General features: G+C 56.7%; 1 protein-coding gene across 1 annotated transcript; it reads left to right on the forward strand.

Annotated features, from left to right (window-relative positions):
• The first annotated feature begins 907 nt into the window (after window positions 1-907).
• LOC132685208 (synaptotagmin-15) lies at window positions 908-11,374 on the forward strand. The gene is made up of 8 exons (XM_060642268.3): window positions 908-994; window positions 1,912-2,107; window positions 2,605-2,747; window positions 3,948-4,234; window positions 5,759-5,929; window positions 6,553-6,673; window positions 7,620-7,799; window positions 8,171-11,374. Exons 1-8 carry the CDS (start codon window positions 988-990, stop codon window positions 8,311-8,313), a joined length of 1,248 nt encoding a protein of 415 aa, XP_060498251.1. The 5' UTR covers window positions 908-987; the 3' UTR covers window positions 8,314-11,374.
• Window positions 11,375-11,726: the final 352 nt, after the last annotated feature.

The raw sequence follows: 11,726 nt of genomic DNA on the forward strand, positions 1-11,726 counted from the left end.
ACTGCCCCCGCGGTCTGATAATAAGCATTTCAGTAATAGGGGCTGCGGGTGTCCAGGGGATCCAGGCGACGTCACCCTGAGTCAGATAATCACCATAGCGGTGGCTGGCGCGCACTGTGCACCACCCACTCCCCCCCCACCCCCCCGCCCCGCGCACCGTGGGGCCAAGTCACCTCCATTCTAAGCCGTGTCCATTACATACTTTAACCCCAGAGAGATTACTATTACTAACCCAATTGAGGACAGGGAGCCCAGAAGGAAATTTTCCCCAGTGTCACAACTGGCTAGTGGGGAGCCAGGGTAGGAACCCAGGTGGTCCCGCTGCAGAACCCGGGCTGTCCAACGCCTCATTACTTTGTGTGCTGCCATGGCGGACCTGTGAATTTCAGCCCGGCACCCCTCGCCCCCCGCGGTCAGGCAGGCGGCGCCGGGGCCCGGGACCGCGCGCGGAGAGTCCAACCTGGAAGCCCGGCAGGCCTCGGGAGCAGGAGTGGGCGCAGGCCCGGGGTGGGGGGGAAAGAGATATGGGGGGAGCCGGGAGGGGGGGCGGGGGGCGCAGCCACAGCCTGCAGAGGATCGCGGAAGATGGAGTGGCACTCCTAGACCCGCGTGTCGCGTGTCCAGGCGGCCGGGCGTGAAGGGCCAGGTGCCGAGCCCTCCCTCAGACTCGGCGGCCAAGGCGTTGCCGCTGCCCTCCCAGAGCGGGGCGCCCTCGCACCCCACCCCGCCCCAGCCGCGCAGCCCAGAGTCCTGCACTTTCCTGGAGCTCACCGGCGGCTCCCCCTTCGTCGGCGACCCGGGCCTGGCCGGGGCGGAGCTGCGGCCTCCGGGGGCGGGCTCCCTTCCCCCCCGACTGCCGCCAGCACCCGACGAGGGACCGCCCCCGCGCCCGCCGACGGCCCCGCCGCGCTTTAAAAGGCTGCCCCGCGGCGAGTGGAGGCGCGGAGACCAGTGCGCCCCAGCCCCGGCAGCCCGCCGAGCAGTGTCATGGCGGGTAAGTGCCCCCTTCCCCACCCGCGCCCCCAGCGCGGCGTCGGGGGCCCTCGGCCCCCAATTCCCCCCGCCCCCCCCCCTGCCCCGGTGGGGCGCCGCCCGCACCTGCCTGTGGCTCCTAGCGCGGGAAGAGGTGGAGAGGGAGGCCTGCCCCTCGAGGACCTTTGGGGGTCAGGAAGGTGGGGGGGAGTGTCTCCTCACCACTCCCCTCGTCCAGACCCCAGAGCCCCGGAAGCCCCGTGTCCGCACGTGACCCGAAGGAGGCCCCTTCTTTGTCAGGGAAGGCAGCAGGCGCCTGGGAGCGAGCGTCCCAGAGAGGGCGCTGAAACGGGAGTGGATCCTGCCAGGTCCCCGCAATTGTAGGGGTGCAAGCAGCAAAGGGTACTTGTGTCTCCGTTTCTCACGTCCACTGCCCTTTTCTTCATCCACACTCCCATTGTCTCCAGCGGACTCCCCTAAGAGGGTTCATCTTGATAGAGGGTTGAACAAGGGATTGGGTTGTAGAGACAGTTACAGAATTCAAACGTGAGTTCGACCTCTCAGCGGGTTCCAGGACCCCAAAGGATAGGGCTGGGAATGCAAACCAGGACATCACCCCTTCCTGGGCTTTCCTTACGTACATGATGCCCACACTCGGGTTTGCTCTCAAGCCTGAATAGGAGTCCAGGGAAGATAAAGGTTCTGGTAAGAACGGATTTAATTTCTACTCAGAAGCACAAGAAAATGGTTCATTTCAGCCAGAATCTCAAGTCCAGGGCCAGCTGCTTTCCAAGGGAACAGGAAGCCTGCTTCTATGTCGCTCCTGGGGTCCAACTCAGGGCATGTGGTTGCTGCCCAAATCCTGCCCCCAGCAGGTCCGTGGTGTGAAGGGGAGTGGCTTTCTCCAGGCATCACAGTCCTAGTGGTCTTTGCCCCCAGAGCAGGTGGCCCTGGTAATCGGGGGCCTCGCTGGGGGGCTGCTGCTGCTACTGCTATTGATCTGGGTGAGCTGCTGTCTCTGGAAGAGGCTTTGTGCCATATTCACCTATGAGGAGCTGTCAGGGACCACAGCTGCGTCCAGCACACAAGAGGACAAGCCCTGCCCGCCATATGCCACCAGGACCCAGACAAGCAGGTAAGGCAGGGTGTGGGGCCAAGCAAGCCCCTGACCTTGCTTAGGGCCCTCCCTGTGGCATTGCCCTTGGAGTAGGGTGGGAAAGGAAAGGTCTGTTTAGGGGGTGCCTCCTGTATGCGGTCATCATGCTGGGAGCGATCATGAAGAAACCCCAGAATTGTCACCACAAGCTATGAGGCAAGCATTATGAAGCTCGTTTTCCAGAATGAGCTTATTTCCTATAGGTTCAGAGGACGTAAGTAACGGGTCCAGGGAACACCACTAGTAAGTGGCTGAGGCAGTGCTGGCCCCACTGGCTGCAGACAGGCAGAGGTATTGGCTGCGGGTGAGGGTGGGGGGCAGGCGGGGGCAGGTGTGGGCCCAGAAAATGGTGCTCTTGCCTCCTCCCGGCTCCTGCTGGCTTTTCCTCCCCCAGCCTCTGGCACTCAACCCCTATGGGCTGTGGGAGCCACACCTTCCACCTGCCACCAACATGTCATCTTCCCGCCTCGGGACAGGCCACCAGGTGTGCCATTTGTGGTGCCCCCTTCCTTCCAAGACCGAGACTGGGTACCCCTGAACAGTGGAGAGTGGGCTCAGGTCCCACGGGACCCCTGCCCAGCCCCGGAGCTCCTGCCCCACACCTCCAGCAGCAACCTTGGTGAGTGCTCCCGCCAGAGCCTGCCTGGGGTCGGGGTCTGCTCTGGCCGGGGTAGAACCATTTGGTTTCATGGGCCTGACCCTGGAAAACAGCCTGGACCAGCAGCCCTCCAGTGATGCCCCCAATTACCAGGTCCACTTGTTCTGGGGGCAGAGACCACCAGGATTGTGGTGCCTGGGGAAAGCCCACACCACTGGCCTCCTGGGGGCAGAATTTGGGCAGCAGCCCCACCCCCTGGGTTGGACCCCAGGAGTGAAACAGAAGCAGGGGTGCTGCTGGCTGGGCTCTGCTGAGTCTCAGCAATAAAGCCATTTCCCTTGGGATCCTAGTGCTCTGGGCAGAATCTTCTGGTTTCCCTTGGGAAGAGTGGCCCAGTGACCATTCTTTCCAGGTACTTGGGTTTACCAAATGCCTGCTGCACCCTAGCCTCTACCAGATATGGCCTCATGTGCCATTGTGGAGTAAGACATCACCCTGCCTCTTTGGGGGGAGAAATCCTCACCCCATTTTGCACATTCATAAACAGAGTTTCGGAAGGCTAACAGTGCCTTGCCCAAGGTCACAGAGGTTGTAGGCAACAGAGGGATTGGAACCCTGGTATGCGGGTGCAGAACATTTGATGGGTTCTTTCCTAGACTGATTGGTTGGCTGATCCAGAGTTCAGAAGGGTGGGAGCTGGGTGCTCAGCTTTCTGCCCAAACCTTTGCTCTGAAGACCTTCCAAGATACCTTCCCAGGAACCACCCAGTTATCAGCGAGGCCCTTTTAATTTCAACAGGAATAGAAGAGGCAAAGTTTTATCATTGAGACATCGTCTGGGCACCATGGACAGGGGCCAGGTCAGGTCCTGGGCACTATGAACCCCCTGCCCAACAAGCAGGCCCCGAACTAAGGGGCAGGGATTAAATGAACACTGTTCACTCTGCTGGGAGCCGCAGAGGGAAGCAGGCCTGGATATGCCCTGCCTTAGTGCTGGCAGGCTGCCTGAGGAGCTGTACTAGAGAGAGAGGTTGTGTTCAGTCTAGAGAAGGGCAGGTGGTGGATGTGGTCTGGAGAGGCCAGTGAACTGCCCACTGGAGGCTCAGCCAAGAAGAGACGAGCAGGGGGCAGGGGTGGTGAAGCCCAGAGCTCGCTGTCCCCCATGGCCCTGCCTTCCTCTGGCCTGGCAGACCACCCTGCCCCTGTGTCGTTGGAAATACAGGCATAGTGGGGACCATCAACCCAGAGCTATACAAGTTCTTAGACGACACGAGTGAGACGGACTTCCCTGAGGGTTGCCTGGGGCGGCTGTGGTTCTCCTTGGAATACCAGCAGGAAGCCGAGCGGCTGTTGGTGGGCTTGATCAAGGTGCGGAGGCTGCAAGGCCCCTCAGAGACCTGCAGCCCTCTGGTGAAGCTTCATCTGCTGCCCGACGAGCGGCGCTTCCTCCAGTCCAAGACCAAACGCAAGACCTCCAACCCGCAGTTTGATGAGCACTTCATCTTCCAGGTAAGGCCTCTGGTGCAGACAGGGTCTGGCCTCCTGGGAAGAAGCAGATGTCGTGCAGGTGAGCTCCAGCCTTCTGTGCTAGCCAGGACCCTGCAGCCCCCCAAGACCCCTGATGCCACCAGCTCTGCTTTCCCCTGCCTGCCCTGTCCTGACCGCTGATGATGGGGGTAGGGCAGAGACTAGGGAGGTGAGGGGGTAGAGGGCTGGGCTCCTTCTGGCCAGGCTGCCTGGATGAGAGAAGGAGAAAACACATTCTTGGAGCACCTACTGAATGCCTCGCTCTGGCCCATGGGGCTCTGGAGAAGTGTTCCAAGGCTTTGGAGCACTGTGAGGTTTCTGGCAAGGTTATCTAAAGAAGGCAGAGGGCAAGCCCCCCATGCCCCTTGGGGTGGGGGCAGGAACTTGCCTATCCCATCAGAGACCGGTGCAGGACCCTAGAGCCATCCTGCAGCAGGTGGTGCGTTTGCTGGCCTGTGGGCGGGCTGGCTCAGGGTCTGGAGGTGCAGAGGCTGTCTGGGCACTGAGCCAAGCTCACAGGTACCTGGGAGCCTGAGCAGGTGACTGGGGGCCCCTTATGGGAAACCAGCCATCAAGAGCTGCCTTGAAGCCTTGGGCAAACATTTTCAAGAGCAGACAGCAGGCTGGCTGGCAAGGTAAGGACAGTCCAGGCAGCATCCAGAAGAGGGTGATTGCTGAGCCAGAGCCCTGATTCTTGCCTTCTTCTGGGCCGAGAGCTGTAGCTGAAAGGAGGGGTGGCATGGGGCCCATCTCCCAGCCTCCTGCTGGGGGCCAAGGCTGTGGGAACTCACAGGTGACCTCGCCCTTCTCGGGGCATGAAGCCTTGTGACATGAAGGCATGTAGCCTTGCTGACCGGCCTGGCCACATGTCACGCTCACAAACTGATTTTTGTTTAACCATCACTGTCCTGCCCCATCCCAACTTCATTCTGCCTCTTTGTGTTTTAATGGGGGAGGGGAAGGAGAAGAGGAAGAGAAGCAAATCAGTATTAATTGACCATCTGCCAAACATCAGACCCCATGATTGCGTGGGGAACTCAAAGAGTAAGAAACACTATCCCCATTACAGATGAGGACACAGCCTCAGGGAGAGGGGTGCCCAACTCAGATGGCAGAGACAGGCAGGTTCCCTGGGCTCCGGTGTGAGACCGTCTATACATTTATGTGCAGGCAAATCACTTGGAGGTCCTGTTAAATGGTAGATTCCCTTCATGGGCCTGAGGTGGGGCCCAGGTCCTATATTTCTAGCAAAGTCCAGGTGAGTGGTGAACGCTGCTGGTCCTCGAAACACACCCTGCAAGGCAAGGCTGTGGCACACACTCCCGCTTCCCAGGGGTACTGGGCTCGCTGCTGGAAAGGGCCCCCTGAGGATGCCTGGGCTTGGGGTGTGCAGGTCCCTGGTTGAGTCACCTGTCACCAAAAGCTCCTGGGTCCAGAACAGCACGCCATCCTATCCCATCCCCTGTCTCCACACCTGACCCCAGCGCAGACCCTCATCTCCCCCAGGTGTCCAGCAAGAGCATCACTCAAAGGGTACTCAGGTTCTCCGTGTACCACGTGGACAGACAGAGGAAGCACCAGCTCCTGGGCCAGGTGTTCTTCCCCCTGAAAAACGAGACCCTGGCAGGTGACTGCCGGCGTCTCATCTGGAGAGACCTGGAGGCTGAGAGCCTGGAGGTAAAGGTCAAGGTCACCAGGCATATACCACTGTGTGTCAGACTACCGTGGGCAGGTGTGACCCAGCACCTGTCGGCCAGCGACAGCCCTCAGCCTACTGCCCACTGCGCCTACTGGTGTGACTCAGTGTTCTGGGCCTGGGCCGCAAGTGCATGGGACAAGGGGGCAGAGTGGAGCCGCTCCTGGGCAGGGAAGGGCCGCCTGAGGTTCTCTCGCCCTGGAGATCAGAGACTTGTAAAAAGTCCACACTTAAATTCCCACCCAAATCAGTCAGCTGTGAAAGGTGACACCCCAAATGGTCCAACCGAGGAAAATATTTACCCTCTATCTTCCTGACCCCCGAGAGGATGGTGGCAGCTTGGAATAGGCTTTGGAATCCCCTAGACCTGGATCTGTGTCCTAAGCTCTGCCCCTCATGGTAGTTATCTTCAGCAAGTCCCTTCAGCTGGCCAGACCTCAGTTTCCCCATCCAAGCCCAAATGAGGGTGGGGTTAAAGGAGAAAAGTGCCACACAGTACCAGTGCCTGACTGCCGGGACCAAGGAGGAAGGCACAGCCGGGAAGGCACCGTGGCTCCTCCGGCACCTGCTAACTGACCCGGGTGCCTTCCTCTCGGCCTCCCAGCCTCCCTCTGAGTTTGGAGACCTGCAGTTCTGCCTCGGCTACAACGACTGCCTGCGCCGCCTGACCGTGGTCGTGCTGCGAGCCAAGGGCCTCCAGCTCCAGGAGGACACGAGTTTTGTCAGTAAGTTCTCCTCCCCCGGGCAGGTTCTGTCCTGTGAACTTGGGGCCGGGAGCTGGAGTCTGCCCCTTGCCCCTGGCCATGCAATTCCTGCCTGTGTCTGAGCCGCCACGGGAGTGCTCACCACCCTCTGTGGACAACTGTGATGTGGGAAACCACTTCCTTAGATTGAACCCACCTTAGATTGATCCTGCCTCTACCTCTGCCCTTCTGTGAAGGACTCCAGTTCCTCCAGGGCCAGACCCCGTGCCCCCTTGCCCCCAGGGAGGGTTCCCCTGCACACAAGGCATGGCGCCCGGCTGGAAGAAGAGGCATCCCGGGCCGACAGGCAGCATGGGGTGCTGCTTCCTCTAGCCCCCCAGAACCCAGCAGCTGGAGGAGCGAAGGCCCTGCTCTGGCTCAGCATAATGTCCTGCCCTTATGTATACCCCCCCCCCCCCCCCCCCCCCCGCCGCCAGCAAGGTGGTGGCTGTCTGCCATTTGTGTGTCTCCGCATCTGGGTCACTGTAAGCAAGTTGTCATTCAACCTTCCACTGTGGATCCAAAACCCATATGAGCCCCACTCCAAAAATTCAGCCCTCTGAAGCAGAAGGTGTTTAAGGGGCCCCAGGGAGCCTGAGCAGTCAGCAGGCAGGGAGGGCCCCCCTCCACCAAAGGGAGGGATGGGCGTGTGGTGCCAGGCCCGGGTAAACAAGGGCCAGCCAAGCCGTGGGCGCGTTCAGGAGGCACAGAGGAAGGAAGAGGAAGGGAGCCCAGCGTTTCCTCGGGGCGTGAGGCCATACACTAATCAACCCTGTTTCCTCTTGTAACGCCCTCCGGCTATAGTGGCTGTGAGCAACGGGGGGTCCTGGCGCCCAGGGTGGGCCGCACCCTCCCAGCCAGACCTCCCACAGGCCAGAGGCTGGACCCCACCCACTCCTCCCAGCCCACGGTCTGCACTGCCCCGCAGGTGTGTGTGTCAAAGTGTCTCTGATGAACCACAACAAGTTTGTCAAGTGCAAGAAGACTTCGGCTGTCCTAGGCTCCGCCAACCCCGTGTACAGCGAGACTTTCAGCTTCAAGGCTGACCCCGCTGAGCTGGACACTGCCAGCCTCAGCCTGACCGTGCTGCAGGGCGCCGAAGGAGAGAGTAAGGCTGCCCCCCCCCACCCCGGCAGGGCTGTTGGGGACACGGGCAAAGGAGGAGCGTTCAGGCAGCGTGGAGGTGATGGAAGAGGGCTTCTTTCCGGAGGGACCCCTTTCTCCCTCAGCTCTTTGGCGTGAGGCTGGCTTAAGACCCCATAGGGCTGGCTCTCCACCTGGGCTCCCTTTTCCATCTCCGACTCCAGAGCAAAGTCAGGGTCCTTTGGGGGCTGTCAGCTCATGCTTAGAGAGGGAGGGGCTTGCTCCACCCTTCGAAAGGAGGAGTAAGTGAGAGAGAGAGAGAAGGCACGGGGGATGTTGCTAAAGTGATGTGGTTTCTGTGGTCCAGAGAGTGACGACGTTTTCCCTCCCCCGCAGAGAGCCACGCGCTGGGCCGGGTGGTGGTGGGCCCCTACATGTATGCCCGGGGCAAGCAGCTGGAGCACTGGAACGAGATGTTCAGCAAGCCCAAGGAGCTGGTGAAGCGCTGGCATGCCCTCTGTCGCACCACTGAGCCCTGACCCGGCTCGCGCCCTCGGGTCTGCAGGGGGAGCCTGCTCTCCTCTCCCCTGTGGCAGCCACAGGCCTGGATGCTCCAGCCAGCATCTTGCTGGGCTGCCAGGCCGGCCGGAGCCAGGGGACTGTGAGTGCCGCCACGCAGGAGAGAAGGGACGAGGGAGCCCCGGCCAGCTCGGCAGTGTGGCTGGCTGCCACCCGCCAGCCTCAGGTACCCTCCCGACTCACTCCATCCTCCTCTCCCCGTGGGGCTACCTGGGCTCCGAATCCCAGGCACCACAGTCCCGATTTGGACCGGAATCTCAGGCATTCAGAAGAAATACTCTATTCAGGGATAGCAGAGCTCTGTGTGCTCACTGGAAACTTAGGCTCCACCATCCCAGAAAGCTGATGGCATGTTGATGCTAAACCTATATGGGCTCTGGTTTCCCTGCCTTCCACTTAGCAGAGAACACAGACTGTGCTGGGGGAATAATGGGGTGCAGGGGGCGCCCAAAGCACTGATTTCAGTTGGTCCACAATAAATAGCACAGTCTGAGAGTTGGGTTGGGCAGTTCGGTGTGGAACAGCCCCAGGATTCCTGGGCAGCACGGCGTGCCCACAGCTCAGGAGAGAAAGCTCTCAGGGATCAAGACTCGCTGGCTTTAGGACCTGGGAAATAACACTGGGAACAGCCCACCCAGGTACCAAGTGGTGGACGTGTTCTCGGCGTCCTGTCCCTGTGCCAGGGAGGAGGACTTCACCTGTGTTAGGTCCCTCCCAGGGCTGGGTCAGACCCTGGCCCACATCATGCCACATCTTGCCCAGAATCCAAGCCTCACGCCCCTGGTCTTACAGGTGTTCTAGTGGCTTCTGTGGTCTCCCTGGTTGACAGCATTCAGCTCCTTGGGGCTCTCACTTTAGGCAGGAAATGGTGAAAGCATGCGGTCAAAAGCGTAGCCCGCAGGGCTGAGAGCTTTTCCCATAAACCTAAGTGATTTCATTATGGGGACTGTGTTGTGGCAGGTGTCCATGTGAAGTTCATTAAAATGGAAGTCCCCACAAACCACAGTCATCTGATCCCCGTGAAGTTGTACTCAAGGTAATGAGCAGCCATCGCGTCTGTCTCTGTTAACAGGCAACCTGCATTTTCACCCAAATGCTGTTGAACTTGCGGGGTCAACACACCGTATTGTGAAAATGGAACAAACTTTAAACTCGTGTTGTGTCTTTTCTTATGCAGTGAAGCAACTTCGCCAAAAGAAAGTAGCCATCATTATTCTCCGTTTGTGCCTCTTTAACTTCGCTTCCGATCTGATCTCTGTCAATGCACAAAGACTCACTTTACCTGGCAGTGGTCCAAACAGAATATCTTGTTTACTTTTTCTCATTTATTGTACACACACATTCCAACAAAGCCCACACTCCAGTAGTTTCTTTGTTTTTAGTTTTTTTTTTACGTTTTATTTTATTTTTGAGACAGTACAAGCGGGGGAGGCTCAGAGAGAGGGGGACAAAGGATCTGAAGTGGGCTCTACACTGACTGCAGGACTGCAGCAAGCCTGATGTGGGGCTGGAACTCAGGAACTGCGAGATCATGGCCTGAGCCGAAGTTAGATGCTCAACCAACTGAGCCACCCAGGCGCCCCTCCAGTAATTTCTAATAACATCATAGCACACACGTGATAGGGGTTCTCTATATGTTTGGATAGCAGGCTACTAAACTGGGACTATTTCCATTTCACCTGGGGTCCTGAGACAAGAGGTGCCAGCCACCCTACCTTTCAAGGTGACGTTCACGCCTATCAGTGGCCTTTCCGGGCCACTTGGAAAAGTTGTTAAGTATCCCCTTTGCAGGACAGAGTGAACTGGTGCAACTGACTCACAACTGAACATTCTCAATGGCAAGAGATTGACAGGTTCTCTGGTCTGATGGGGAAGAAGAAGGGATTGCTGTATTGGGCTGGAATGTCTACAGACATGGTCAGGGCAAAAAACACACAAGTGCTTCCATTGGACGAGCGAGAGGTGACCTGAGTTGTCTCAATCCTGTCCTCCAGGTGATCCCTGCAGAATGAAGAAGGCCTTTGCATTTCCACAAAGCATTGTAGAATCAGCTTGTCAGTTTCCACACCAAAGAAATGCTAGAGTTTGACTGATTTCCATGGAGTATACAGACCAGTTGGGGGCCATTTTTTATCCCTACAATACTGAATCTTCAATCCATTAACATGGTATATCCCTCCATTTCTTTTGGTCTTTTGCAAGTTTTCTTAAAACCATTTTGTGGTTTTCAGAAAAGTATTTTTGTGCATCTTTCACTAGATTCTTAGATGTTTTATATTTATGTTTGCTGGTATGTAGAGATTCTATTAACTTTAGTATGTGGACTGTTTCTATTGAGTGGTCTTACTAAAATAACTTAAATTGTAATACTTGGTAGATTCTTTGTATTTTCTTTGCATATAGCTATGACCTCTGCAAACGACAGTTGTGTTTCTTCCTTCACAATCGTTATGGCTTCTTTATCTCGTCAAACTGCAGTGGTTGGGCAACTGGGCAAGAAAAAGAAACAAAACCAACCAGATTGTAAAGGAAGAAGCAAAACTATATTTGCAGATGACATGGTCTTGTCTATAGGGAATGCTAAGGAATTGTCAAAAACTGTTAGAGCTAATAAACGAGCTCAGCAAGGTTACAGGGTACAAGATGGAAACCCAAATTGCACTGGCTAAGACCTCCAGAGAGTGCTGGCTGCCAGTGGGGAGAGCATGCAGGTAGCCTTCTTAGTCTTAGGGGGGAAGCTTTCAATATTCACTACTATGTGGAATATTTGCTATTGGACCTTTAACCTACTCATGATTATGTGTTCTCAATTTGTTAAGTTTTTTTATGGGGCATCTGAGTGGCTCAGTCGGTTAATCATCTGACTCTTGATCTTGGCTCAGGTCATGATCTCATGGTTCATGGGATTGAGCCCTTGTCAGGCTGTGTGCACTGAGCTTGGAGCCTGCTTAGGATTCTCTCTCTCCCTTTGCTCCTCCCCCGTGATCTCTCTCTCAAAATAAATAAATAAATAAAAATGTTTTTAAGTTTTTTTATCATAGCATTGTTTTATCAAATACTTTCTCTGCATCTTTTCAGTTAATCATATTTTTCTCCTTTTTTTTAATGTGATGAATTGTACTGATTTCTGAATGTCAAACCAGGGGCACCTCGGTGGCTCAGCTGGTAAAGCAACCAACTTCAGCTCATGTCACAATCTCGTGGTCCATGAGTTTGAGCCCCAAGTCAGGCTCTGTAATGATAGCTCAGAGCCTGGAGCTTGCTTCAGATTCTGTGTCTCCCTCTCTTTCTCTCTCTCTGCCCCTCCCCTCCTTGCACTCTGTCTTTCTCTCTCTCTCTCTCTCAAAAATAAACATTAAAAAAAATTGAATTT

The sequence above is a fragment of the Panthera onca genome, chromosome D2 (assembly GCF_046562875.1).
Source record: "Panthera onca isolate mPanOnc1 chromosome D2, mPanOnc1 haplotype 2, whole genome shotgun sequence".
Lineage (NCBI taxonomy): Eukaryota > Metazoa > Chordata > Mammalia > Carnivora > Felidae > Panthera > Panthera onca.